This window comes from Eulemur rufifrons, chromosome 14, assembly GCF_041146395.1.
Source record: "Eulemur rufifrons isolate Redbay chromosome 14, OSU_ERuf_1, whole genome shotgun sequence".
Lineage (NCBI taxonomy): Eukaryota > Metazoa > Chordata > Mammalia > Primates > Lemuridae > Eulemur > Eulemur rufifrons.
In genome coordinates, this window is record NC_090996.1 from 1,612,673 (window position 1) to 1,640,522 (window position 27,850).

The following is a 27,850-nucleotide window of genomic DNA, read 5'->3' on the forward strand; positions in this document are numbered from 1 at the left end:
TGCTTCGCATTTAATTTCTTCTGTCCAGCTCAAAGTAAGTAGACGTAAAATTTTTGTATAGAAAACTTTCATTGGCCGGGCACGGTGGCTCACGCCTGTAATCCTAGCACTCTGGGAGGCCGAGGTGGGCGGATCGTTTGAGCTCAGGAGTTCGAGACCAGCCTGAGCAAGAGCGAGACCCCATCTCTACTAAAAATAGAAAGAAATTATATGGACAGCTAAAAAATATATATAGAAAAAATTAGCCGGGCATGGTGGTGCATGCCTGTAGTCCCAGCTACTCAGGAGGCTGAGACAGGAGGATCGCTTGAGCTCAGGAGTTTGAGGTTGCTGTGAGCTAGGCTGACGCCACGGCACTCACTCTAGCCTGGGCAACAGAATGAGACTCTGTCTCAAAAAAAAAAAAAAAGAAAACTTTCATTAATATATTGTTTGCAGTTGACATTTAATCTATATTTTATATGTTTTAAATAACTCTCACATATATACACAAAATAATTTATGCTATAGGAAGGGATTTTTTCATATATTTTAATCTTCAAAGTCTGTTCTTGGGCTTTTCCATTAACACAGACGACCCTTTTTTCATGTTTTTATGTTTAACTGTGAAATGTTTCAAATACATGGAAATTTACAGAAGATAAATGACAACCACCCACCCCAATTTAACAAATGGTAAAATACTGAGTGTTTTGTTTTGTTGTGAGAGATGGGATCTTGCTCTGTCACCCCGGCTGAAGTGCAGCAGCAGGTCATAGCTCACTGGAACCCCGACCTTCCCACCTCGGCCTCCCAAGTAGCTGGGTCTACAGGCGTGAGCCACCAGGCCTGGCTAATATTTTTGTAGAAATGGTGGGAGGGTCTCGCTATGTTGCCCAGACTGGTCTCAAACTCCTGGCCTCAAGTGATCCTCTACCTTCAGCCTCCCAAAGCACGGGGATTGCAGGCACGAGCTACCGTGCCTGGCCTTCAATGGTAAATTTAACTAATGTTAAAAGTTTCCCCCCCCACCTCACCGGAGGCAATCACTCTTCTGATTTCTACCTTTATAGATTAATTTTGCCTGTTCTTTAACTTCATATGAAAGGAGTCAGACACTATACATTCTGATGTCTGGCTTCTTTCACTTGAGATAAAACATCTGTAGCCTGTTCCTTTCTTTTCTTTTGTGTTTTTTTTTTTTTTTTTTGAGACAGGTTTTCACTCTGTCCCTGGGCTAGAGTGCAGTGGCCTCATTGTAGCTCACTGCAATCTCAAATTCCTGGGCTCAAGCGATCCTCCTGCCTCAGCCTCCCAATAGCTGGGACTACAGGCATGCGCCACCACACCTGGCCAATTTTTCTATTTTTTGTAGAGATGGGGTCTACCTCTTTCTCAGGCTGGTCTCGAACTCCTGACTTTAAGTGAATCTCCTGCCTCGTCCTCCCAGAGTGCTAGGATTACAGACATGTGCTACTGCACCCGGCCTTGTAGCCTGTTCTTATTTATTTCTGAGCAGTAGTCCATTGTATGAATTTACCCTTTTGGTTATCCATTCTCCTATCTAGCGGGTCTGCTTTTTTAAACACCCTGACCTAGCCCTCTCTTCCCCCTTCTCCATCTCCAATGCTCTGAGGGGGCTCTGCCTCTCTCACACCCACCTGCCAGGTCCTCTAGAGCTGTCTGTTCTGCTCCCTCCCTTTCCACCTGTGAGCAGCCCCAGAGAGACCCCCTGGGTAGCACCTGGCTCAAAGGCCTGGGGGAGGGTGGTCTTCTGGGAGAAGGAAGCCAGATCTTTGAAGGTGGTGGGGGGAGAGCATGAGGCCTCTGCCCGCCCCCCCCCCGTTCTATGATTAAACAAGGCCCTCTTCCCCACTGTGCCCCTCCTCCTGCCACGTGGAGGCCCTGAGTCATTGTTTTAACTACCCCCCAGGATGCTGAGCACCCTCAGTGCTGTTGCCCAGCCTTCTGCTTCCCCCGCGACGTGCTGCTCAGCGATGGCCTTTGGCATGGTGCTCCTCCTGGCTGGTACGTGGGGACCCGCAGGACTGGGGAGAAGCTTTGTGGGGGTGTGGGGGGTCTCTGTCTGGTAGAGCAGGCTGGGGGCTGGTGGTCAGGAGGAGCTGAAGGCAGAGGAGTGGACTCATGTCCAAACAGCCTGGAATGGAAGGGAAGATGGGCTCACTCAGGTGGAGAGCGAGCTGCCTATCCAGATGGCCACATGGACCCAGGCCTCCCCCTCCCACGCGTATTCATGGGAGCCCTGGTAAGCGTGCTGTGTGAGTCAGAGGAGTCTGCCCCAGCACCCCCTGGAACAGAAGGCCCAGAAGCCATGGGGGGTGGAGAAAGGTGCATGCCACCTGGCTTTACCTCCAGTCCTGATTACAGGTAGGCTGTCCACTGCTGCCAAGAGAATAGCCCACAGGTTGAAAACTGTATAGGACCACATTCATGTGCCATTTAAAAATCAGATTTCACACAAAACCCCAGCTTTCTAGCTTATTTTGGGAAACAAGGTGGTCTGGCAGCTCTGGATACTGGTGCCTGGCAGTGGCTGCCCCCTTAGAAGGTGCAGGAGCTCCGTGGGTCCCCCACTCCCTGGCGCTCGCTCCCCTGCTGCACTCATGGGCATCACCCGCCTGGGCCAGGGGGCACTTGAGTCTGAGCCCCTCGGTATCCTGCCCCTCGTCAGACCACAGGGGCTGCTTTCAGACTCAGAAACGTGATTACTTGAGGAAGGACAGTAGAAGACCTAAGGCCCCCTTGCATGTGGCTGTAGTAGGGTCCCAGTTCCCTGCACGTCTGGCCTCTTTCCAGGACCCCAGCGTACAGGTGTCTGGACCTCCCTTGTCACTACCTGGCCAGACACTTGACCCCCTTAGGGCTTCCCCACTCTGGGGGGGAGGTGACTCCTCAGCCCAGGGACAGGTGGGGATTCTAGCGAAATGGGGAGGAGAGATGGCTGCCTGGGAGTGGAGGAGTCAGGAAAAGCCCATGAAATGTAAGGGGTCCCCCTTGAGGCTTTGGAGCTTAGCCACCAGTGAGGGGAGTGTGACTTGTCAAGGATCAGGACTGTGAGGTGGAGTCCTGGCTGTGCCGGTGACTTGCTGTGCAGTTCTGGGTCCGCCAACAAACAGCAATCAGACACCTGCTGAGCCAGGCCCTGCCGCTTAGAGCCTTTCCCTCTTAGAGCCTCGTACTGAGAGGGGACACGAGGAACACACAGTGGCCCATAATCGTAACTTGTCTGTCTGTTCCCCGACTGGACTGTGTGTCTCTGTGTACGGGAAGCTGGAGGAGGGCGGCTCTAGCAGGGCGCCCAGGTGCGCCGGTTTGCCTGGGGCAGTCCCCGCTGCCATTGCTAACGGTGCCCCTTTCACTCTCAGAAGGTCTCAGTTTAGACAATAAATGGTATGGTCACCTTGTCTTTAAGCGACATTCCTGATCTAACATACAGGAGATGACTGGCCTAATTTCATATCCTGGATGTCCTTTGCAGTGTCTTTGAGGGGGCATTTGCCTGGATTGCTGCCCTCTGTATTGTGGTTTGGTTACTTCTGAGGGAGGGAGAGGGATGGGAACCACACAGATGGCAACTCCGTCAGCAAGGCAAGGGAGCGGGCTTGTCCTTCTGGGCAGATGGGAACAAAGGCTGGAGAAGGGTGGGGTCTCAAGAGGCCAGGGGCACAGAGGGGTGGGCTCCTCTGACCCCTGCCCCCAAATTCCTCAGTGCTGGCTTCTTGCCATGGATTCAACCTGGATGTGGAGGAGCCCATCGTCTTCCAAGAGGATGCAGCCAGCTTCGGACAGAGCGTGGTGCAGTTTGGCGGATCTCGGTAGGCCCCACTCCCTCCCTCCCCCACCCCAGGTCCTGCAGGCAGACGGCCACCTGTAGCACCCCAGGGAGGCGTCCTGGGAGGGGCAGCTTGGGTGAGAAGGCTTTCCCTGGCTCCTCTGAGGCCTCTGACACTGCTACGTGTTACTCTTACTCGTGATTCCAGGAACGGCCATAAAACTCTAGGCAAGATACCACCTCTGGAGGAGGCCTTGAACCTGCCCTCCAGGTGGGCCTCTTCCTGGCAAGTGACCTGTGCAGTCACAGAGGGTCCAAACTCATTAAACTTGGAGTTTAATGTTCTGCACTTGGTCTCTTCAAAGTCTGGATGATGTTATCTTTGCATCTGTTTTGTAAGTAAAGACTGATGGGAGGATGGAGATACGCCGGGGGCTTGGAGGCTCAGCTCACAGGCAGCCCTGCCTCCCCCCGCCTCCCTGGGCAGGGGTCTCAGCTGTCCGTTCCCTACCAATGCGCCGTGTCTGCTGCCGCCCTCTGCCCCAGCCCCAGCTGGTCAGGGTCGGGTGCATCCACCCTGGGAGTATCCCTGAGCCTAACAGGAGTGTGGCACTAAACCGCAAATAGAAAACACCAAGATAGGGAGAAAGAGAGAGAGGGAACGCAGAAGAAAAGAGCAAGCTCCCTTTAACCTCAAGAGACCCCACATTTTCATTTTTGCATTGGGGCCCACAAATTATGTACCTGGCCCTGACTCTAGGAGCTCACATTCTCATGTCCCAGAGAGTTCGAGTCACGGTGTGATGCGGGCGAAACCAAACTCTGGGAGGCACAGGAAGGGAGAGATCAAACGGGGGAGGGGTAATTCCCGGAGGCTCCCCAGGGAGGTGGTGTTGGCAGTGAGCCCCAGAGGACAGACAGGTTCAGCTGGCCTACGAGGAGCTGCAGAGGTCGCAGAGCTCTGAGTGCCTGTCATTCCCCTTCCTCACCCAGCTGGCAGCCCGGGGTGATAGAGGCAGTTGCCAGGCACCAGGGTTTTGTTTTTTCTTTGTTTTGAGATGTAGCAGACCGAAGCGCACAAATCTGAAGGGTCCAACTCCATGAGTTATGACACTGTGTACACCCAGGGAGCCCCACCTACAGCAGACTCACCCTATGCAAAACTCACGGGCACCGGCCTCCCTTGCTGGGTCCCTCCTCATCACCCAACAAATCCAAAGATAATCTCTCTTCTGACTTCTGTCACCATCAATTTGTTTTCAGGCTCCATTAAAAAACAAAAAGAATACGACACTATTTATTGATCACCATTCACCCAGTCTCTATGATAAACTAGTATATATAGTTGATATCATTCTGATTTCTACAAAGTTATTGTTTTGCCTGGATTCTGTTGAATCCTAGCCCAATATGGAAAAGATTGAGCCCATGTGGAAGGAATGGGTTGGGGTAAAGAGAAAACACGCAGGTCGATAGTTGAGACTCAGTCTGTCCACCGTTTGGCTGGCAGGTCCCAGACTGCTACTCTCTAGCCATCTGTTCAGGTTTTCATCAGCAAAGTCTTAGACTTTGTTTTAGATTTTTCTTAGAAGTCTTGATTTTTTCCATGAATCATGACACACAGGGATAACATCTTTCTGTAAAGCAATGGCTCTCTAGAAGGAACCCTCAAATACCCACTTAACTAAGCCTTGCTTGGCTAATTAAAGTACACCAGGATTTGTCTACTTTTCTCATCTGGGTGGGGAGATTGTTGGTAGTGATAAAATGTTTCCAAAGTTAAAAGATTTTTTTTTTTTTTTTGGCCGGGCGCGGTGGCTCACGCCTGTAATCCTAGCACTCTGGGAGGCCGAGGTGGGCGGATCGTTTGAGCTCAGGAGTTCGAGACCAGCCTGAGCAAGAGCGAGACCCCATCTCTACTAAAAATAGAAAGAAATTATATGGACAGCTAAAAATATATATAGAAAAAAAATTAGCCGGGCATGGTGGTGCATGCCTGTAGTCCCAGCTACTCGGGAGGCTGAGACAGGAGGATCGCTTGAGCTCAGGAGTTTGAGGTTGCTGTGAGCTAGGCTAACGCCACGGCACTCACTCTAGCCTGGGCAACAGAGTGAGACTCTGTCTCAAAAAAAAAAAAAAAAAAAAGATTTTTTTTTTTTCCCACTCAGGGAGTTTTGCAAATAAACTGCTGCATTTATATAACTATGGATATAAACATGGATTCTGAACCAGCTTTCAATTGTGCAATTTGACTGTTTACATCATATTTAAATTTGTCCGACTAATTACACAATCAACTGTTTATTTTGAAAGCTTCTGCCTTCAGGAAATTGTTCCCTTTAACGTGGGATGACCTATTTCTTAGGTGGCTCACAATTGTGGCATTTCAGAAGCACGATGCGCTTACCCATGATTGGGAAATGCCATTTTTGTTTTTAAAGAGTTTTATTTTTGGTGAATGTTAAAAAAAGTACAAACCATTTATATGCATAAATACACATATTCTTAGGTATGCACACTCAGAAACAAGTAAATGAAGCCACAGCATGGTCCTCAGGCTTATGTGGGTTAAACTCGGGGCCTGGGTTTTGAACAGCCTCCAGGTGGTAAAAGTCTCAGTTCCCCATCACAAGAAGCTTCCGTATCCCCACAGTACCCCTGTTCCCACCCGTCCTGAGACTGTGTGCCATGGTTGTGCCTCCAGGCTCGTGGTGGGAGCCCCCCTGGAGGTGGTGGCGGCCAACCAGACAGGACAGCTGTACGACTGTGCATCTCCCACCGGCACGTGCCAGCCTGTCTCCCTGCACAGTGAGTGACCCGGCCCAGGAATCGGGACCCCTGACCCTCCTGGACCCAAGCGCGCCCCCTTCAGCTTCCAGCCTGGACTCTCCCCACAAATGAAGTTGTGCCCATGAGTGTGACCATGTGTGTCTGCCCGCTCAGTCCCCCCAGAGGCCGTAAACATATCCCTGGGCCTGTCCCTGGCAGCCTCCACCAACCACTCCTGGCTGCTGGTGAGTAGTCCTGGGTCACAGGAGGGCTGTGCGGGGAGGGGCAGGGGCTGGAGGTGGCTGGGGCTGGGCTCCAGGAGGAGGGGTGCTCTGGGGACCCCCTTGCTCACAGCCTCTGCCTCCAGGCCTGTGGCCCGACCATGCACAGAGCCTGTGGGGAGAACATGTATGCCAAAGGCTCCTGCCTCCTGCTGGGCTCCCACTTGCAGATCATCCGGACGGTCCCAGCTGCCCTGCCAGGTAGGTCCCTTGTAGACAGCGGTTCTCTGTGGGGCACACGCTGGCACTGAGGTTCGGGCAGAGCGGGAGGCCTGTGTCTCGGCCCCCTGTGCCCAGGTTCCCTTCCTGGAGGACAGAGTGTGGCCAAGAGCCTCCGTGAGCCCAAGAGGGGATGTGAGCACCAGGGTGCCGGCTGGGGGTGGACTTGAGGGTCTTACAGTTGCCAGCAGGTGCACGGACACTTCTCGAGGCCACGGCCAGAAGAAGGGCCTTGGGGTGTCGAAAACTCATGGCGAGGATGAGAATCCGTGAGGGGGGCGGTTCTGTGTGGTCACCGCGGAGCTGCCAGGACCCCCAGGCTCACTCTTCTCCTCTGAGGGGAGCAAGCAACAGGGCTGCGGAAAGTGTGATGCACAGTTTTGTCAGGGCCATCGTCTTCCGCAGAGAACAGGGCCCGGGGACACTGCAGTGGCATCTCTCCGAGAGTCAGTCTGCATGATGGCAGGGCCCAAGTTTGTTTTCCGTGTCCATGGGCACTCGGCTTCATTCCCTGAGCCTCAGTTTTCTCACTGGTAAAAGGGGCTTAATAACGGGGGTGGTTATGAAGATTAAAGGATTCAGTGTGTACGAAATGCTTAGGGCCCTGCCTGGACATGGTACGTGGTAGACATCCTGACTGGTCTTCCAGCTGCGGACCGTGCATTTGGCTGAGGAGGAAGACACAGATAAACTGCCTCATCTGTGGCGTGAGAGGGAACACTAGGGCCACTCAGGGTGCGACTGAGAACAAGGCTTTAGACTGGAGAGGCCATGGGCCAGGCATCGGGCTTTCAGCCAGAGGTGGGACAGCAGCAGAAACACCCCCAGACCAGACTGTGAGGACAGAGTTCATGGAGGGGCAGAGGGAGTGGAGAAGCCCCTGGGGGTCCCACGCCCAGCCTGAGATGTCCACGAGGCCAGGCTAGGTGATGTGGCACTTAACTGCAAGTAGGTAAATGTCTTCTCATAGATGTCTCCGGAACTCACAAGGTGAAAACGGGACACGACAGCGTAAGCCTAGGGCAGGCAAGGCAAGCTTGGGTCAGAGTGGAGGGAACTGGGCGGCCGGTAGGAGTCACCTCGTTGCGTCTTCACGATACCCTGGGTGGTGCTGCAGGACGACTGTCACTTGTCAGATGAGACAACCGAAGTTTAGAGATACGAGTTCCCACAGAGAGAAAGAGGCTGAGCCCAGAGCTTGAGCCAACCTTGCCTGATAGGTGTGGTCCCTTTTCAAGAGGACACATCCAAGGCACCTGCTGTCGGAAGCCCAGTGGCTGCAATAAAAGGAGCAAGAAACCGAAGGGCCGTGATGGGAGCGGCTGCCGCAGCCCCGGGCAGGTACAGGGTGGGGGTGGTTTCCTGATTAGGCTGGACGAGGGGGGACAGGGCAAGGTGTTGGCTGCCCCGGTGTGGCGGGCGCTTGGGCAGAAAGGGGCACCTGTGGGGTCCTCAGCCTGCCCTGGGGACAGCTGCGTTCTCTGGGCACTGCAGAAGCAGGAAGGGAAGTGATCTTCTATTTCTTCTCAGCACCCGTGAAGCCCCAGCTGGTTGAGCTGGGGGATGGGGGCGGGAGGAAAAGGCAGTTTTCTTCAGTGGTGGACAGGCGCCGGCGAGCCGGCTGTGGGGTGCGGGCATCGCACCTCCGCGCTGTGGTGGCCTGATCTCCCGCCACCCTGAGAGAACACAGGATGTGGGTGCTGGCGGAGGCCCGATGGGTCCTGCACACAGGCCGGCCACCCCCCACCAAGCCTGGGGACAATCTGAAAGTCTCATTTGTTTATGCGCGAATGGTGTGTCTTTCCCACTGCAGTGTGAACTCCACAAGGGCAGCAATGGTATCGTTTTTGAAGCTATGGTCTCAGGTCAGATTTCCCCAGAAACGGACTCCAAGCTGGTTAGGGAATGTTCTTGGGAGCAATATCCATGATAGCACGAGGGAAACGGGGCCGGAAGGGGGACAGGATGGTTGTGACGAAATCTTACAGAGGCCTCAGCTGGCCGCGGGGAGCTTGGAGCCCGGCTGGTCCTTCAGACACGAAACAGGCGCGGCACACGGGGGGCCTCCAGGTGCAGGAGGCACCCTTGGGTGAGACAGCTCCCCTCTGCCCAGTGTGATTTCCGGGAAGGGACTCGGCTGACAGCCGCCAGCAGCCGACTCCATTTAGCTGGAAACGAGTGCCTCAGACCTGGAAGGGGTGGGTCTGGGTGGCCCCCCAGCATCCCCTAGTGGTGTATCTTACAGGCCTAGAAAATGCCTAGGACGCGCATAATAGCTAACACTTGGAGAGACAGGCCCTGTCTGAAGCACCTATATGCATATTAATTTGTTTTATGCTTGCACTAATCCCATGTGGAAGGCACTGTTCCTATCCTCATTTCACAGATGGGGAAACTGAGGCCCAGAGAAGTTAAGCAGCTTGCCTGAGTTCCCCAATTAGCGAGTGGCGGAGCTAGGATTTGAGCTTAGGCACTTGGGTTCCAGAATGCACACTCTGAACCACGTTGCTAAACTGCCTTCCTCGTGCTCTGTGACATCCCTGGAGTATGTGTTTCATAAATATTTGTTGACCAAGTGAACGAGGAGCCCACCTGGTCCCTGTCCTCTGCTCCTCCCCTGCTTCCCAGGCCATGGGGGAGGGGAGGGGAGCAACAGGGACTCCGCTAAGGGAACAGGACTGGGGCAGAAGACAGCCTCGTCCGTGAGGGGTGGGAAACCAGGTGGGAATCCCAAGTCTGCCCCGACCCTGTTGAGCAGGAGGGTTTCTGGGCCCCAGGAGGTGGCTGGAACCCACAATGCGTTTCTGATGTCTCCCTCCCTCCCTGCAGAGTGTCCCACTCCAGAGATGGACATTGTCTTCCTGATCGACGGCTCTGGCAGCATTGACCCAAGCGAATTTCACCAGATGAAGGCCTTTGTCAAAGCTGTGATGGGCTGGTTCGAAGGCACCAACTCCTCGGTGGGGACTGGGCACCGGGGCCTGGGGTGGGCGGGGGCAGACCTGGCTTAGGGGGGCTTTGCTGGTCCAGGGTCAAAGGAAGGTCCCATTGCAGGGCCAATCTGAGCTCTGACCTAGAAGGTTCCCCCATGGTGTGTAATATATGTATCCAAAGCCACAGGAAACACAATGATTTTGCTATTTAAAAACATTGAAAAGTATTTAAAAATAATTTCTCTATGAAATTTGACTGAAGGTAACTCAACCAAATGATGGATGATGTCTTTATTATGTTTTCTTGGTCACTCCTGAATCCTTTATCTTTTTATTTCCCAGCCACTAGTGTGTATGTGTGCACAAACTCCTGAAAAGTGAGGATATGAATTGAGTTCATGTGTTATAAAATTTTTAAAAAATCTAAGCATAACGAATATTGTGGTTGGCAGGTTTATTCTTTGCAAACTATGGCCCTGTCACCTTCTCCTTCACTCTGAATGTCCCCGATCACTTCTCCAGTGATTTACAACGCTCTTTCTAAGAAGGTCCATCCGTCCGTAGGTGGCATCCACCTGCGACTTCTGTTCTCTCCCTTGAGAGCGGTGCCCTCGGGCGGCTCCCAGTCCGCCATCCTGCCCCTCCCCCAAATCCTCATTCTTTGTAAACTATGAGGCAGCATTATTTGGTTTTGATTTTCCAGTTTTCTTTTTGTATTTTTGGGTGATTTTTTTTCTGGGTTTCAGTATATTACCTGTGGGAGCACCAAAACACATGGGAAACGGTTTGTAAATTCAAATGCATTCCAAAATAAAAGATTTATTAAAAATAACAACAACAATAACAACCTCTGAGCTACAGGGCCCTCCTTGGCCTTTGCAGTTCTCGCTGCTGCAGTACTCAAACCTCCTGAAGATCCATTTCACCTTCGCCGAATTCCGCCGCAGCTCAAGCCCTCGGAGCCTGGTGGATCCCATCGTCCAGCTGAAGGGCCTGACCTACACGGCCACCGGCATCCTGAAAGTGGTGTAAGCTTCCCCTCCTGCTGCCTGCGGATGTGGCTGCCACCGGCCTCCCCCTCAGGCCACCGGCCTCCCTCCCGCCTGCTGAGTCAGCACAGCCCCCCTCAGAGGCCCAGGCAGGCTCTAGCGAAAGGTGCTAAAAGGGGAGTGTAGGGTCTGCGGGCAGAACCTTCCCTGGAGTGCTCCTGGCCCCCTCCCTGCTAGGTCTCCCCGATATAGGACTAGACTCCCCTCTGCCTGGTGCTGGAGGGTCCGGACCCTGGGAGCCAACCTGGGGTGGCCCAAGGCATGAGCTTTGGTTCACACACATCTGGGTTCCCATCCTGGCCCCCCACTTTCTGCTGGGGTAACCCTGGGAGTTACTGACTCTAAGCCTCAGTGAACTGGCAAATGGGGATGAGCTCACCGCCAGGTCGCCAGGGTTCAATGAGATCACGTGTGGGAGGTGCTCAGCCAGGCCGCGCAGCGGGTGCCGGGCACACGGACAGGAACAGTGCGGCCCCTCTTTACTTCCCTGGCAGGGACTCAGGAGTTGCTGCCAAGTGTCTGTGCTTTCTCCCCACTCGCCCCCTCCACCCTCAGTCCTTGCCCACGCACACCCTCTGTGTTAACCGGGTGCTTACCACGTGCCTGCCCGGCACTGGGGGCCAGGCGGTCCATGCAGAAAATGGTTTCTGTCCTGGGCTAGAAAGAAGAGGACGTGGTTCTTGTGGGAAGGAGCTGGCTGAGTGTCTGGGATCCTCGGCTTCCCGCACACCTCCTGGATGCTGCCCTGGGGGCAGTGCTAGGATTTGGTGGGAGCATACAGAACAAGAGATGTTTCCATATTTCTGGGTGGCTCTTCTGCCTTGAACACTGACCCCTTGGGACTGGGACTCTGTCTGTAAGTTCAGAGTCACACAGGAGTACCCCCGCCCCCCGCAGTCCCTCACCTCCCAAGGTTCTCCCAGTGGTGGGGCCTGGGAGGAAAGGCAGGTGAGGCCGGGGTGCCCGTGTGGTTCTCACCAGCTCCTGCTCCTGCTCCTTGCTCCGGAGCCACGCCTGGCTCAGGGCTAGATCGGCCGCTGCTTGGACCTCCCTGCCACTGGCCAGCTTTCTTTCTTTCTTTTTTCTAAAAAGAAGTTCATTTAAAAAAAACCCAAAAATTACACCAGGGAAATTTTAAAAAAAGGAGTATTGTCCACAGGCTCTCTAGTCTACCACCTTACAGTATTTTAGCAAGAAGTGATATGTACACATGAATCAGTAAATCCCACCAGCACGGGACAGTGCCATTCCCATCCTTGTCTTTTTCAGGCTTATTTTACATGGTCACAGTCAGGGCAGAAAGTATTTTCATCCTCCTTTTTTTCCATCTAGTTCAGACAAACCTGTTGTTCCATGTTTCTCCACAGTTTTTATTGTTTTCCTTTGAAAGGGCTATGTACTTTCCCGCCCAGCTAAGCCATGATTCACTAATCCCTTTCCCTAATGTTGGACACTTAGGTTGTTTCCAGTATTGTATGTGGCATATGTGTGTTGTTTGGTATGTGTGTGTTCGTTCTGAGTTCATAGACTCGCATGAGCATGTGGTTACATTCGTAATCATTCATTACAGCTATTGTCTACTAGTGCTTGCTGTGGGCCGTTCACTGTTGTAAAAGCTTGAACTCATTTAATCTTCGGAATAACCTGGTATTATTGTGTCAGTTAGCCATCACTGCCTAACAAACCATCCCCAAATTTAGTGGCTTTCAGCTCTTTCATTATTTTTTATGATCCTGGGGCTCAGCTGGATGGTTCTTCTGTTGATCTTGCACAGGGTCCCACGTGTGAGGCTGGAACCCTGAGAACTTCGCTCATATGTCTGGTGCCTAGGCAGGATCAGCTGGAAGGCTGGGCTCCGCTGGGGTGGCTGAGCCTCTCTCTTGGGGAGGCCAGTCCATTGAGTGCCTCCGGTAGGGTGGCTAGACTTCTTTCACTGTGGCTCAGGGCTCCCATGCAAAAGCAAAAGATATCAAGGCATCTTAGGCCCCTGAGTGGCACGATGTCACTTCCATCGCATGCTACTGGTGAAAGTAAGTCATAGGCCAGGCCAGGTTCAGTGTTGGAGGGAAACTAGGTATGTTTCATCGAGGGCCATCTTTAGAGACCAGCTCCAGCACGATTACTATGCTCAACTTGCATGGAGAGAAACAGAGGCTCAGGGAGGTTATGTAACTTGCCCAAAGCTGACTCCAAAGCTACTGCCTCCTGGGAATGAAGTTCAGTAGTGGATAGAATTTTAGAAACAAAGAATATGAGTACCTTTATTATTATTGCCAGGATGGCTTCAAAAAGGGCTGAATTGATTTCTTAACATGTCTGATAGAGTCTGGAGTTACCAAGACTCCCAGCCTCTCCAGATGATCTTCTAGAGCTGCAAATGATGTCTTTCCAGAATCAGCCAGCCTCAGTAGAGTCATCTCCCCTTCTTACCTGACAGGACAGAGCTATTTCATAGTAAGAATGGAGCCCGTGAAAGTGCCAAGAAGATCCTCATTGTCATCACAGACGGGCAGAAGTACAAAGACCCCCTGGAATACAGCGCTGTCATCCCCCAGGCAGAGAAGGCCGGCATCATCCGCTATGCCATCGGGGTGCGGCCTCCTCTTCTCCGCTGCCCCAGACTCAGCCTGCACCTCACCAGGCAAAGGGCTGGTGGGCTGCTCCTCCTCAGCTGCCTCTCTGCTGCAGGTGGGCGATGCTTTCCAGGAGCCCGCTGCCAGGGAGGAGCTGAACACCATTGGTTCAGTGCCTCCGCAGGACCACGTGTTCAAGGTGGACAACTTCGCAGCACTTGGCAGCATCCAGAAGAAGCTGCAGGATAAGATCTTTACAGTGGAGGGTAAATGGGTAACCAGGCTGGGCCTTCCAGTTAAAGGGATCCTGACCCAATTGTCCCCCACAGTCCTGATTTGTTGCATCCCTTTACACAACTCATCCAAAATTGCTCTGCAGAACCCAAGCCCCAGACCATGGTCTCCTCCCTCTGCTGAGTCCTCATGGTCTCATTGTTTCTGGGAACTTAAGTGACCTGTTTCCCACAGGAACCCAATCAAGGACAAGTAGCTCCTTTCAGCATGAGATGTCCCAGGAAGGCTTCAGTTCAGTGCTCGCAATGGTAGGTGGAGCACGCACTTGATAAACAGGTCTCCAGGCCGGCCCTGGGCTGGGAGTTGGGACCCAGAAGTAAACAAGAAGCAAAGCCTGTCCCCAAGTTCACGTCTGGTGGGGGAGAGACATCCAAGCAGTGTGTCGGGAGCTGGGAGCACAGCGGAGAAGAGGGTCAGCAAGGTTCCTGCTTTCACAGAATGCATATTCAAGTGCAAGGAGTCAAGAAGCAAACAGACTTTCAGAGGGGGCCAAGCATTGGGATAGAGAAAAACAGCTAGTCAGAGAAGGCCCAGTGGTGAAAACGGGCCAGCCCTGGGAAGATCTGGGGAAAGATTGCTCCAGATAGAGGAAAGGCAAGTGCAAAGGTCCTGAGGCAGGAACAAGGTCACCATGCTAGAGAGATGGAAGGCCTGGCACAGCTGTAGTGTAGTAAGCAAGGGGCAGCATGGGAGGAAAGGGGTGGAGAGGTGAGAAGGACCAGACTGTGTAGACCAAAGAGACATGTTGGGAAGTCCATGTGTGTGCAAAGGATCCAGAGGGTTTGCTTCAAAATAATTTGGGGATCCATGAGAGGTGGTAGAAATGAAACAAGCTGGTAGGTCACGGGTACTTGGAAGTTCATTATAGATTTCTTTCTACTTCTCTGTGTGTTCTAAATTATCTGTATCAAAAGTTTAAGAAGGCAAAAACAAAGTACACAGAGGAAATGCCTCTGGCTTCCGAAGGGAACCGAGGAAGACCTCAAAGAGGAGGTGACTTTGAAGTTGACTCTTCCGGAGGGAAGAGCTGAGTCTCCAAAAGTGAGAAGGCGAGAGAGGTGCCCAGGCCAAATGCTTGATGTGTTCTGGAACAAAGCGAGACTCCACGGGTTAGGTTGGGAAGGGTCCTCGGAGCCATCCTGAGGGGCGTCGTGATGGTTTCCATGGTTTTCCAGAGGGGCAGTGGCCGCACATCTGGGTTTGAGGAAATCTAATGCCGGGTGGTAGAAGCGCTGGGAGTCAGAAAGGGTGGCGGGTGAAATGGGACGGGGCTGACGGGGACAGTGACAGGGATGATAGGTGGAGAGATATTAGGGGTTGGGAGCGCAGGCATTCCTCTGCAGCAGGCTGTCTCTCTGCTCCGGCTGCTCAGCCCTGGAACCCTTCCCTCCCAGGATGGACCGGTTCTGGGGGCTGTGGGGAGCTTCAGCTGGTCCGGAGGTGCCTTCCTGTACCCCCCAAACATGAATCCCATCTTCATCAACATGTCTCAGGAGAATGTGAACATGATGGACTCTTACCTGGGTGAGAACAGGCCAGGGGTGGGGGGCAGGCCGGAGGGGAGCTGCCTGGGCAAGGCAGGAGCCTGGGGGGCTTTGTGCTGAGGCCTGGCCCCCTCAGGGTACTCCAGCGAGCTGGCCCTGTGGAAGGGGGAGCAGAGCCTGGTCCTGGGGGCCCCCCGCCATCAGCACACCGGGAAGGTTGTCATCTTCACCCAGGAGTCCGGGCAGTGGAGGCCGAAGGCTGAAGTCGCAGGGGCCCAGGTTGGGCATGGAGGCAGCCAGAGGGGAGCCCGAGGGTGGGCGCGGTGGCCAGGGGCAGAGAAGAAAGGAATGGAGGGGATGGGGCCCCTGGGGGAGGTCCTGGTGCCTGGGGAGAGGCAGGACCTGGCCCAGAAGGCGGTGCCCCTGGCGGGGCGGGCAGCATGACCTGAGGCTCTGCCCTCCAGATCGGCTCCTACTTCGGGGCCTCCCTCTGCTCCGTGGACGTGGACAGAGACGGCAGCACCGACCTGGTCCTCATCGGGGCCCCCCACTACTACGAGCAGACCCGGGGGGGCCAGGTGTCTGTGTGCCCCCTGCCCCAGGGGGTGAGTGGCTGATGGCCCTGGGCTGGGTGGGGTCTGGGTGTGGGGAGAGGGGTTGCCCAGGTAGGGGCCTGGCACTGGTTTTGTCGTGCAGCTGAGCAGGTGGCAGTGTGACGTCATTCTCCGTGGGGAGCAGGGCCACCCCTGGGGCCGCTTTGGGGCGGCTCTGACAGTGCTGGGGGATGTGAATGGGGACAAGCTGACGGACGTGGCCATCGGGGCCCCAGGAGAGCAGGAGAAGCGGGGTGCTGTCTACCTGTTTCATGGCGCCCCAGGACTCGGCATCAGCTCCTCCCACAGCCAGGTGAGGCCCCTGTCTCCAGCCTCTTCTGGTCCCAGCTCCCTTTGCATGCCTGGGGCTCACCAGCGGCAGTCTCCTGTCACTCGCCTTGGCAGTTACCTGTCCCTTCCTTTTCGTGGCTCCCCAGCAAACCCCAGCGAAGCACAGATCATCTCTCTTCTCCTCTTGGGTCCCAGGCAGCCTTCACGCTGCCGTGGGCAGCTCAATGGCTGACAGATCAGGCTTTGAGGCCAGACCCCAGGTCACCCCCAGCCTGGCCTGGCCACCACTAGCTGTGGGGCCTTAGGCAGGGACGGGCAGCCTCTGTGAGCCTCAGTTTCTTTCTACAAAACATGGAAATGATAAAACCAACTCCAGCAGCTTCTTGTACAGATAGCAGGACAGCACCAAGCATTCTGTTCATCAAATATTTATGAAGGACTCTAGCAAATAAGTGCATCTACGATATTTCCATTGCTATGCTCTTATTTCATCGTTAACCTGCACCCTCGTGGTGAGCTGGACAAAAAGAGCTCCCTTCTCTCTGTCTGGGGTCCCCGAGGTCCTCACCTCTGCTTGCTTTCGCCCCCTGCCCCTCGTCCCTCCTTTCCGATGTTTCTGTCCAGATCTGCTTCCACTCCAGTCTCCTTTCCAAAGCTCTCTTCTCAAACCCGTCCCACCCCCTCCCTTTCACTTTCACTTCTCCTGCCCCTCTCTGGCCAGCGGATCGCAGGCTCCCAGCTGTCCCCCAGGCTCCAGTATTTTGGGCAGTCGCTGAGCGGAGGCCAGGACCTCACACAGGACGGACTGGTGGACCTCGCTGTGGGGGCCCAGGGGCACGTGCTGCTGCTCAGGTGACAATTCCCCCCAATACCAGCCTTGCCACTGTGTGTCTGATCCACCAATTCTGCCCTCCCCACCTTGTCCTTCTCCCGAAGACCAGTGTCCTGTCCTCTGTCCCTGCCTATGCCCTTCAGGAGCCTGCCGGTGCTGACAGTCGGTGTAGCCGTGAGATTCACCCCCGGGGAGGTGGCGAAGGCCGCGTACCAGTGCTGGGAAGACGTGCCCACCACCCTGGAAGCTGGGGAGGCCACGGTCTGTCTCACTGTTCACAAAAGCTCACTTGACCAGTTAGGTGAGTTTCCTCCCAAAAGTGTACTCAGCCCCCACCCCATTAGAGGCCGCCAGTACCATCCTCAGGACAGAATGGGCCAGAGTCCAAAGCTCACCTCCACATCCCCTCAGCTGCCCGTGTCAGAAACCTGGGCACCTTCTCTCCCCCTTCCTGCCACACCCAGGCCTATAGGTTCTGTTTCCAGGATGGATCTAGAGTCTGCCCGCTTCTGTCCCCCAGCCCCAGCCCCTGCCTTCCTCTGGGCCCCCAAGTCTCTTTCCTCCCGACACCAAAGTAACGACACTGAGCGGTTCTTGTGTCTATTCCTGCACCCTCGCACCCATTCTGCACAGAAGAACTAGACTGATTGGTCCTAAAATCCAAACCCAGGCTCCTCACTCCGCTGCTTAATACCCCTCAATGCTCCCCTCCCTTTCACAAAGACCCCAATCCTCCCTGAAACGCCCTCTCTGATTTGGCCTCCCTGCCTCTCTGGTCTCATAGCGTCCCCCTTACTAGATACGCTTTTTATAAACGTGCCAGCCTCCCTGTCCCTCCTGGTCTTAGCCTCTGTGCCCACCGTCCGACGTTCTCCTCCCCACTCTTTGCCAGACTCCTGCTCATCCTCCGGGCCGCAGCACAGACATAGCCCGTCTAAGACGGCAGCCCTGCCAGGCACGAGTCAGCACACCCTCCTTAGTGCCACCAGAAGATCCTCCCTTGCTCTGATCACGCTGCGACATTAAGGCCCATGCACTTGGCTCCTTTCCTAGACTGTGAGCTTCCTGAGGGCAGGAGCCACATCTCCCCTTCTTCTCCATGTGTATCCCAAGCACTGGGCACAGTTCATGGCCCAGAAAAAGTGCCCAGCAAATATTTATTACACGAACAAATAAATGAAAGCAGAACACTCTAGGTTCTCTCAGCCTTCCCATTTTCCACTCCCTCTTCCTCTTCAGGTGATGTCCAGAGCTCTGTCAGGTATGACCTGGCACTGGACCCAGGACGTCTGATTTCTCGAGCCATTTTTGATGAGACCAAAAACTGGACTTTGACTCGAAGAATCACCTTGGGGCTGGGGGATCACTGTGAAAACATGAAGCTGCTTTTGCCAGTGAGGACTTTGGGTTCTGGGCAGGGGAGAGGGAGGAGGAGCCAAAGTCAGCCTCTGGCACCCCTGTTTTCTGCTGTGCGAGGTGGGGAGGGTGAAGATACCAGGGTTGGAGAAAGGAAAGTTGGGGCCGGAGACCCTGGCTGCAAGACCGCTTGGATGGGGAGCTGTCTGGACAGTGGGGAATGGACACAGTGGAGAAGCCCCAGTGGTGGGAAGTGAGGGGAACGAGAGTGGGTTCCTGAAAGTCCATCCTCCCTCAGAACTGCGTGGAGGACATAATGAGCCCCATCATCCTGCGCCTCAACTTCTCCCTGGTGGGAGAGCCCATCCCCTCGCTCAGGAACCTTCGCCCTGTGCTGGCTGTGGGCACACAGGACCTCTTCACGGCTTCTGTGAGTCTTTCAATGAAGTCTCAGGGATGTGCTGACTTTCACTGGGTCTCCATGTGCTTAGGAGCCCACAGTAGCGCCCAATAGCCCACCAACCTCATCAAGTCCAGAACGCCTCCACCCAGGCACCAAGGCCCTGCCTAGCTTGGCCCCCTGCACACACCCCGGCCGGCTCCCCGCTTTGCCCCAATATACACTCTCTGGTTCACATTCTGCAGATCCTCCCAGCTTTTCCAATTCCCACCTCTGTGCCTTTGTCTGTGCTGTAGCTCTCATTTGGAAACCACTTCCTTCTCTCCGCCTCAAGGATCTTCTCCAGTCCCCAAAGCTCCAATCTCTTTTGAAAACCACACTCAGCAGCTGCCACTTCTTTTCCGGCCTCCCATTGTGCCATGGTGCATGGTGATGCCAGACCAAATGTCACATGACTGGAATCATAACAGCCTGCATCTACGTTTGTGGCTCTCCTGGGATTGTAGGGTCCTTGAGCCTAAGGACCATGTCTAATTCACCCGTCGTTTTCACCTTCACCAAGCCCCCAGCCAACCCAGACCCTGTCAAATTATTGGCACTTAATAATGTTTGTTGAATATTGTTCCAGGATGAGTTGGATTTGACTCAACTGAACTTTATGCTCCTTGAATCCAAGAATCGTGTCTTATCTTTCTTTTATATTCCAACCCCCAAACCCCACCTGCACTCCAATGTCTAGCAGAGTGCTGGGAGCAGCGGCTCGGTAATACTCAACATCGCTGAGCATTCCTAACGAGGGGGCTGGGGAAAGGTTAAGACGTGAGACGGGAAGGGAATATACTGTTTCACTGCAGCTTCCCTTTGAGAAGAACTGTGGGCAAGACGGCCTCTGCGAAGGGGACCTGAGTGTCAGCCTCAGCTTCTCAGGGTGAGATCTGTCTCCTTTCAAGCTTCTAGGTCTCCCACTCTCACAGGATGAGGTGTGTTTGTGCTCCCTCTTGGCTCTCTGACAAAAATGATTTTGATTGGAGTGTTATTCACCCATAGCTCATGAGTTCCCATAATCCCTCCCCTGCCCCGGTCCAATTCCAGCCTATTTCCAGCAGAGTCGCACTCTCAGTCCTGTCCTTCCCACTTCAGCCTGCAGACTCTGATGGTGGGGAGCTCCCCGGAACTCAATGTGACAGTGACTGTGTGGAATGAGGGCGAGGATTCCTACGGAACTGTGATCAACTTCTACTACCCGGCAGGGCTGTCCTTTCGACGGGTGTCAGCAAGCCAGGTAAGCAACCCCCTTGGGCTCCACTTGGCTGGGGCCTCTCCCCTGCCCAAATCTCCCAGAGTTATGGTAGTTTCTTTTAAATTCTTCTTCTGTGATGATTTACAAACACACACAAAGTACAAAAAGCATATGTATAGTTTAATGAGTAATACTAAGCAAACCTCCACACAATTAGCATCCAGGTCAAGAAATAACACACTGCTAGCACCCCCAGAAGCCCTCTCGCCACGAGTCTTTCCCCTTCACACCCCCACCCTCTCCCCAAAGGTAATCACTATTCCGACTTTGTGAGAATCGTTTCCTTGCATTTCTTTATAGATTTACCACTCATGAGCGCCTCCCCAAATGATACTGTTCAGTTTTGCCAATATTTGAATTTTATGTGAATGGAAACGTGTGTACTTTTTTGTGTCTAACTTCTTTCCCTCAATATTATGTTTCTGAGATTCACTCATGTTGTTGCAAATGGCTGTAGAAATTTTCATTTTTACGTAGAATCTCTTTGTATGACTATACCACCGTCTATTTACCCATTTTATAATTGATGACTGTTTGAGTGGATTTCTGATTTTGGCCATGACCATTCTTGAGCATGTATCCTGGTGCACTTACGAGAAATATTTTGGAAGGCATATAACGTGTGTGGAATTGCTGAGTCATCGTGTATGTGTATCTCCAATCCTAATAAGTGAAGTCAAACCATTTTCAAATGTATTTTTGCCTATTTACACTTCCATCAGCAGCGTATGAGAGTCCCCATGGCTTTCTATCCACTCCAATACTTGGCATTCTCAGACTTTTTAATTTTTGTAAATCTAGTGGGTTAGTAACAGAATTTCCTTAGAATTTTAACTTGCACTTCTCTAATTAGGTTGATCAACTTTTCATATAGTTCCTGGTAGTTCAGATGTTTTCTTTTGGGAAGTGCCTGTCCATGTCGTTTTTCTTTTCTTTTTCTTGAGACAAAGTCTCACTCTGTTGCCCGGGCTAGAGTGCTGTGGCATCAGCCTAGCTCACAGGAACCTCAAACTCCTGGGGTCACGTGATTCTCCTGCCTCAGCCTCCCGGAGTGCTAGGATTACAGGCATGAGCCACGGCGCCCGGTCCATGTCTTTTATCTATTCTTCAATTGGGTTGCCCATTTTTTTGTATTGATTTGTCAGAGTTCTTTACATGTTCTGGTTACTAGTCCTGTTCCAGTTATCTGTGTTCAAATATCATTTCCAATCCTATTGCTTGTCTTTTCAGTCTTTTTATAGTGCCTTTTAATAAACAGAATGTCTTAATTTGTTCATGGCTCATTTTATCAATCATATCTCTGTGTTTAGTGTTCTTGTGTGTGGGTCTTGTTTGTGAAATACTTCTCTACCCCAAGGTTGTGAAAATAATTCCCTATATTATCTTCTAAAGGCTTTATGCTTTTTCTTTTTTCCCTTTTTTTCTTTTAAATATTTTTTGAGATGGGGTCTTGCTCTGTCACCCAGGATGGAGTGCAGTGACACGATCATGGCTCACTGCAGTCTTGAACTCCTGGGCTCAAGTGATCTTCCCACCCTAGCCTCCCACATAGCTGGGACTACAGGTGTGCACCACCATGCTTGGCTAGCTTTGCTTTTTCACACTTAAATCTTTAATCCAATTGGAATTTATTTTAACATATGGAGTGAGGTAGGGATCCAATTTCTTTCTTTTTCTTTCTCCTTCTTCTTCTATTTTTTTTTTTTTTTGGTATGGGCCAATTTCCCAGCACCATGTATTGAAGAGTCTACCCTTTCCCCTACTGCTCTGCAGTGCTACTGCTGTTATATCTCAAGCCCATATGTGCTTGTAGGTAACTTTTTTGAATTTGTTCTCATCTCCTAGAAGCAACCTCATCAGCGCCCACTGCGCCTGGCATGTGAGGCAGTGCCCTCCAGAAATGAAGGCCTGAGGAGCAGCAGGTGTAGCATCAACCACCCCATCTTCCAAGAGGGTTCTAAGGTCAGGGCCTCCCCCCAGATCCTCATAGTTCTTCTCCCTCATCCTGACCTGTTCCCTTCCCTCAATCCCCCATGACCTTCCCTATCCCCATTCCTTCTTGCTCCTTCCCTCAGGGAACCTTCATAGTCACATTTGAGGTCTCCTACAAGGCAAACCTAGGAGACAGAATGCTTATGAGGGCCAATGCAAGCAGGTAAGTCCAGGCCAGGTATGGTGTGTCCTTCACCCTCCTGTCTCACGCCCCAGTTGGAGACTCCTCTCCTGGATTCCTTCCTAGTTGGGCCCCCTTTCTTCCTCCAGTGAGAATAATAAGCCTGCAACCAGCAAGACAACCTTCCAGCTGGAGCTGCCAGTGAAATATTCCGTCTACACAGTAATCAGCAGGTGCTAACTCCCTGGCCTTCCCCTTGGACCTCTGACCTCTGACCACCTTCTGAGCCCCAGCCTACTCTTTTGATGACATGGCCTTTTGATTCCTCACATGGGAATGCTTGTGTGGGTAACCAGCCATACATAGTCATGTGCCGTTTACTGTCTGTGACGGACCACATATACTATGGTGGTCTCATAAGATTATCATAGAGCTGAAAAATTCCTATTGCCTAGTGATGTTGTAGCTGTCATAACATTGCAGTGCAATGCAATACGTTTTCTATGTTTAGGTACAGAAATACTTATTGTTGTGTTACAATCGCCTACAGTATTCAGTACAGTAACGTGCTGTACAGATGTGTAGCCTGGGAGCAACAGGCTACACCATATTGCCTAGGTGTATGGTAAGCTATCCCGTCTAGGTTTGTGTAAGTGCACCCTATGATGTTCGCACGATGAAATCACTTAATGATGCATTTCTCAGAATGTATCCCTGGTGTTAAGTGATGCATGACTGTATTTACACCACAATATTATATACCATAATTCTTGTTTCTTCTCTGATCAATTGGCCTTCCAGTGGAACATACATCTTGCCACCACTGTGCATTTCCTCCTCTCCCTAAAAAATGCAGGTTTTTTTAAAAATGAAGCCAATCCTGTCATTTGTGCTAAGCATGAATATGCCCAAGCAAAGGTACTAGATTGAGATCAAGGCTTTTCTGAGGCCAGGTGCGCTGGCTCATGCCGGTAATTCCAGCAATTTGGGAGGCCAAGGTGGGAGGATCACTTGAGCCCAGGAGTTTGAGACCAGCCTGGCAACATAGTGAGACCCCGTCTCTACAAAAAATAGAAAAATTAGCTGTGTTGTGGTGGCAGGTGCCTGTAGTCAGAGCTACCTGGTAGACTGAGGCAGGAGGATCACTTGAGCCCAAGAGTTTAAAGTTGCAGTGAGCTATGATTCACTGCACTCTAGCCTGGGCAACAGAGTGAGACCCTGTCTCAAAAAAAAAAAAAAAAAGAATAAAAAAGGTTTTCTGAGCACTCTGAATTGGAGAACTTGTACCCAACAGGATATGGTCTGTCACCACTCAGAGGAAAGGAAAGGTCAAGTTTCTACAAAACTCAGAGGAGGGCAGAGGTGTGAGAAACTGTTGGGAAGGTCTCTGAGAGCCCAAGATTGAGGCAGGCCACCAGAAAGGCAAGGGCAGGGCTGCTGCTCTGGGTTATGAATGCGGGTTGATGAGGCAGAGGCAGGCCAGGCTGGAAACAAAGCAAGGATCCCACACACACGCTGGGTTAAGCTTCAGGGGTTTACAGAGTTGTTCAGAAGCTTGTAACACTGCCATGGGACCGAGTGTGCTGCTGCTGCTGCAGCTGCTGATGTATGAATTTTTAGGGGAACTTGGGGGAGGGGATCAAGCAGTGTCATTGCCCTTTCAAACCACATGTGTAAGTTTCCCTTTCTATTCACAGGAAAACACGAAGAACTTGCAGTTACATATACTTATGTCAGGCATTGTTTTATGTTGTTGTTTTGGCTTTTTGTGCATTATTTTAAGCACTTTACCTGCATTTACATTCATTTAATCCTGTAATTCTACAACTGTATTATTATCCCCATTTTTACCAACGAAGAAATCAACAGATTAAATAACTTGCCCGTATCATTCACCAAGTGACCCAACCAGGAATCACACCCGGATGGTTCAGGTGCAGAGTCCACGGCCACATCCCACGGGCCTCTCTGAGGACTCGGGAAAGCTGGGTGACTTGCTTAGATTTGAAAAGAGGTTTAGAACTATAAGGTTTTAAGGTGAGAAAATGGAAGCACAGAGAGAAGGGGCTGGGATGGAGAGCAGAGAGGAAGGCTAGCACAGTAAGGGAAAAGAATCTCTAACATTTATGGAGTACTCACTATGTGCTAGGCACTGCTGCAGCCCTCATCACAACCCTACCATAGGTAGGCACTATTATCGTCCATATTTTAAAGAGGACAAACTACAGGGCTCCAGAGAGGTTAAGCAGCTTGCCTGAAGTCGCTCAGGTAAAAAGTGGTAGATCTGAGATGTGAACCCAGGGAGTCTGGCAGCAGAGCCTGTGTGTTCCTAATCACCATGCTGGGAGGCTGACAGTGGGGGTACCGCTGGGCCCACGGAATTTCTGTGCGGCTGGCCTGGCCGCTGTGTGCGGGCTGAGGGTGAAGAGGACAGGTCCCTCTGCTTGTCCGCTTGATTCTACTGAGACCTTAGACACGAAGCTCTGAGAGGGCAGGGGTTATGGCTTAACTCTTGACTCTCCAGGGCCAGTCACACAGCCTGCGTTTGCTGAAGGGCGCCAGGGATGCATGGAAACCCACCTGCAGCCCAGGCCCTCACGTCCCCTCCATGGGCTTGTGTTCATGCACCACCTTTCTTCACATTTACTTACCCGCTTCAGGGTGGCCACATCTATTTTCTTCCTTCCTACCTTGGAGGGGCTCTCACTGCATTTTTTCCGGAGTGATCCAGCCATCATTCCCTGGAGTCCCCTTGAGCTTATTGTTCCGGCTACAGTCTCTGCAAGTATTACCTGATACTAACCATGTATCTACTAGAAGCAGCAATGTGGATGCCTTTTTCTCATGGGAAAATGTTTAAAAAGTTAGGAGAGGAGATGTTTAAGTTGAGCCTTTGAGTGTAAATTTCCAGAAGGGGTGTGGGTAAGGACATTCCAAGCAGAAGAAAGAGCTGGAGCAAAGTCGTGGGGGTATGAGGGAGCCAGGGGTGTCAAGGGCAGAGCTAGGGGTTCTGGGTGACTGGGGCATAGGGCGGTGGGGGCAGAGGGGCTGAAGCCGAGGCTGCAGAGCTACATGAGACCATCGTTGTTTCCCTGAGTCATCTGTCGGCCAGACCGAACTCTCTGCAGCAGGCTAGGGCACAACTGGGGACGGTCTCAGCACTGTTTTTCACCAACAGGCCCTCTCTCTCCAGGCAGGAGGAATCCACCAAGTACTTCAACTTTTCGACTTCTGATGCGAAGAGCAGGAAAGAGGCCGAGCATCGATATCGTGTGAGAGGCTAGGGACTACCCACGTCTGCCCTCCCTCGGTGCAGATGAAGTTGGACGTTGGCGGGGAAAGATGGAGAGAAACCTCGGGCTAGGGCCAGGCAAGAAGTGGGATTTGCGGTGCTCCAGAGACCACAATAATGTTCTGTCTTGATTTTCTGCAGGTGACTAACCTGGGTCAGCGAGATCTGGCGGTCAGTGTTCATTTCTGGGTCCCCGTCCTGCTGAACAGTGTGGCTGTGTGGGACGTGGCCCTGGAGGCCCCTGCACAGGTGCCTGCCTGCCTTTCCTCCTTCTCCAAAGTCTGATCCCCCCGCGCCGCACACCCTCTTCCCGGGGATACACGGATTGTTCTGTGGCTACTTCTCTCTCTCCCTAGAGCCTCCCCTGTGTGTCAGAGAGAGAACCGCCCCAGCATCCTGACTTCCTGACCCACATTCTAAGGAGTTCTGTGCTGGTGAGAAAGGCCCCGAACCCCTGCTGCAAGACCAGCCCGCACTGGGGGATACGGGGACAAGTACTGCTAGATTGCGAGTTAGGTACACGTCCTGCAATTGTTCACCTGTGCCCTACCCCAAATCTGACAGACCCGATTTCCCTTATGATTCTCTCCTAAGTGAGGACCCTCCTCAACCTCATTCCTCTCCTGTCCCTAGGACTGCTCCATTGCCGACTGCCTGAGGTTCCGCTGTGACGTCCCCTCCTTCGGCATCCAGGAGGAACTTGACTTCATCCTGAAGGGCAATCTCAGCTTCGGCTGGGTCAGCCAGGTGTGTAGGCCCCACGGCACAGCCCCTGCCCCAGACTCAGTGGTACCTGATGTGTCTGTGCCCGTCCTCAGGCCAGGGCATCCCTGGAACTCTGAGCACCCCCCAGAGCCAATTCCACAGGTCTTCCCCTGCCCTTTTCTTTTGGAGACATTGCAGAAGAAGGTGTTGGTCGTGAGTGTGGCCGAAATCACGTTCGACAGGTCCACGTATTCCCAGCTTCCAGGACAGGAGGCGTTTATGAGAGCCCAGGTAGTGACTGTGTGGTGGGCAGTGGCCAGGCTGGTGAGGGGCTGCTGAGTCTGCAATGCTGGGTGGGGGCCTGCAAGCCTGGAGGGAGGAGGGATGAAGGTCTCCGGGCAGGACAGTTGTCCCTAAGCACATAAGTGCTTCTGCATTTCACCCCTGGGAGCAGGGCCTGGGGAAGGGCAGGAGGGAGTTAAAGGTTGGGGAACCTGGGAGGAGACTATGGCAGCAAGAGGCTTGACACATTCTGATCCCTAAATCAGATGGAGACGGTGCTGGAGGAGTATGAGGTCTACAACCCCATCCCCCTCATGGTGGGCAGCTCTGTGGGGGGTCTGCTGCTTCTGGCTCTCATCACAGCCGCACTGTACAAAGTGAGTATTTTCATCCCACTCTTGACATGCCCAGCGTCCAAGCCAGTCCTCCCACAGATGGGATGGTGTAGTGAGAACTCAGACAGGCCTGGACACACATTTTGTCTCCATCACTTACTCACCATTTAATGTTAGGCAAGTTGCTCAACCTCTCTGAGCCTGTTTCTCATTTTTGAAATGATAATAATTCTCACATCATAGAGAGGCTGAAGTGACACAGAAATGAGGCCAGGATATGTGCACAGACCTGCCTGACTACGGAATCTATGTTTTTCTGCTACAGATGATGTGTCTAACTACTGTGTTTGCACACAGTAGATTCTCAATACATGATAGCTGTTATTCACAAAAACATCTGGCACACGGATCTGTTAGCTCAGTTCTCTTCTCCCCTTCTTTCTCAGCTTCTTCCTACTCCCAACTTTCTTACCTGCCATCTTACTCAGCTTTTCTGATTTACTTTCCCTCATAGCTTGGCTTCTTCAAACGTCAGTACAAAGAAATGCTGGGTGACAAGCCTGAAGATGCTGCTACATTCAGTGGGGATGATTTCAGCCATGAGGCTTCAAATTTGCCTTTGTCCTAATAATCCACTGTCCTGTTCATCTCTGTCCCCATGGGCTGGCCTTGCCTCCACCTGTAAATCTACTTCTGTGGAAACAACCTCTGCATAGATCCGAACTGGCCTGAACAACCTATCAGGTGCAAAGCCACCTTCCCAAAGAGGTAGAGATTTTTATATTTTTACGAATCCAATTTCTTCAGGGATGACCCACTTTTTACAGAAGCAGGGCATGATGCCAGCATAAATTTTCATATGTATAAGAATTGTCACATTAAAGGAGGATGTTTACAACACATTTCCCTTGTGTGGAAGAGCTCTAACCCAGGGACCTGAGTATTGTTCTAGTAATAGTTGGGAGAAACCATTTGTG

At 52.4% G+C, this 27,850-nt stretch overlaps 1 protein-coding gene across 1 annotated transcript; it reads left to right on the top strand.

Annotated features, from left to right (window-relative positions):
* LOC138394804 (integrin alpha-D-like) lies at positions 1-27,639 on the top strand. Its single transcript, XM_069487241.1, has 31 exons — positions 1-34; positions 1,913-2,007; positions 3,710-3,815; positions 6,477-6,580; positions 6,716-6,786; positions 6,909-7,023; positions 9,871-10,001; positions 10,857-11,002; positions 13,461-13,614; positions 13,712-13,862; positions 14,065-14,138; positions 15,285-15,414; positions 15,511-15,653; positions 15,839-15,979; positions 16,071-16,280; positions 16,980-17,110; positions 17,234-17,391; positions 18,330-18,484; positions 18,745-18,876; positions 19,701-19,774; positions 19,987-20,128; positions 21,992-22,108; positions 22,222-22,301; positions 22,409-22,492; positions 25,453-25,531; positions 25,693-25,800; positions 25,908-25,985; positions 26,185-26,298; positions 26,446-26,547; positions 26,805-26,915; positions 27,388-27,639. Exons 2-31 carry the CDS (start codon positions 1,914-1,916, stop codon positions 27,499-27,501), a joined length of 3,549 nt encoding a protein of 1,182 aa, XP_069343342.1. The 5' UTR covers positions 1-34; position 1,913; the 3' UTR covers positions 27,502-27,639.
* Positions 27,640-27,850: the final 211 nt, after the last annotated feature.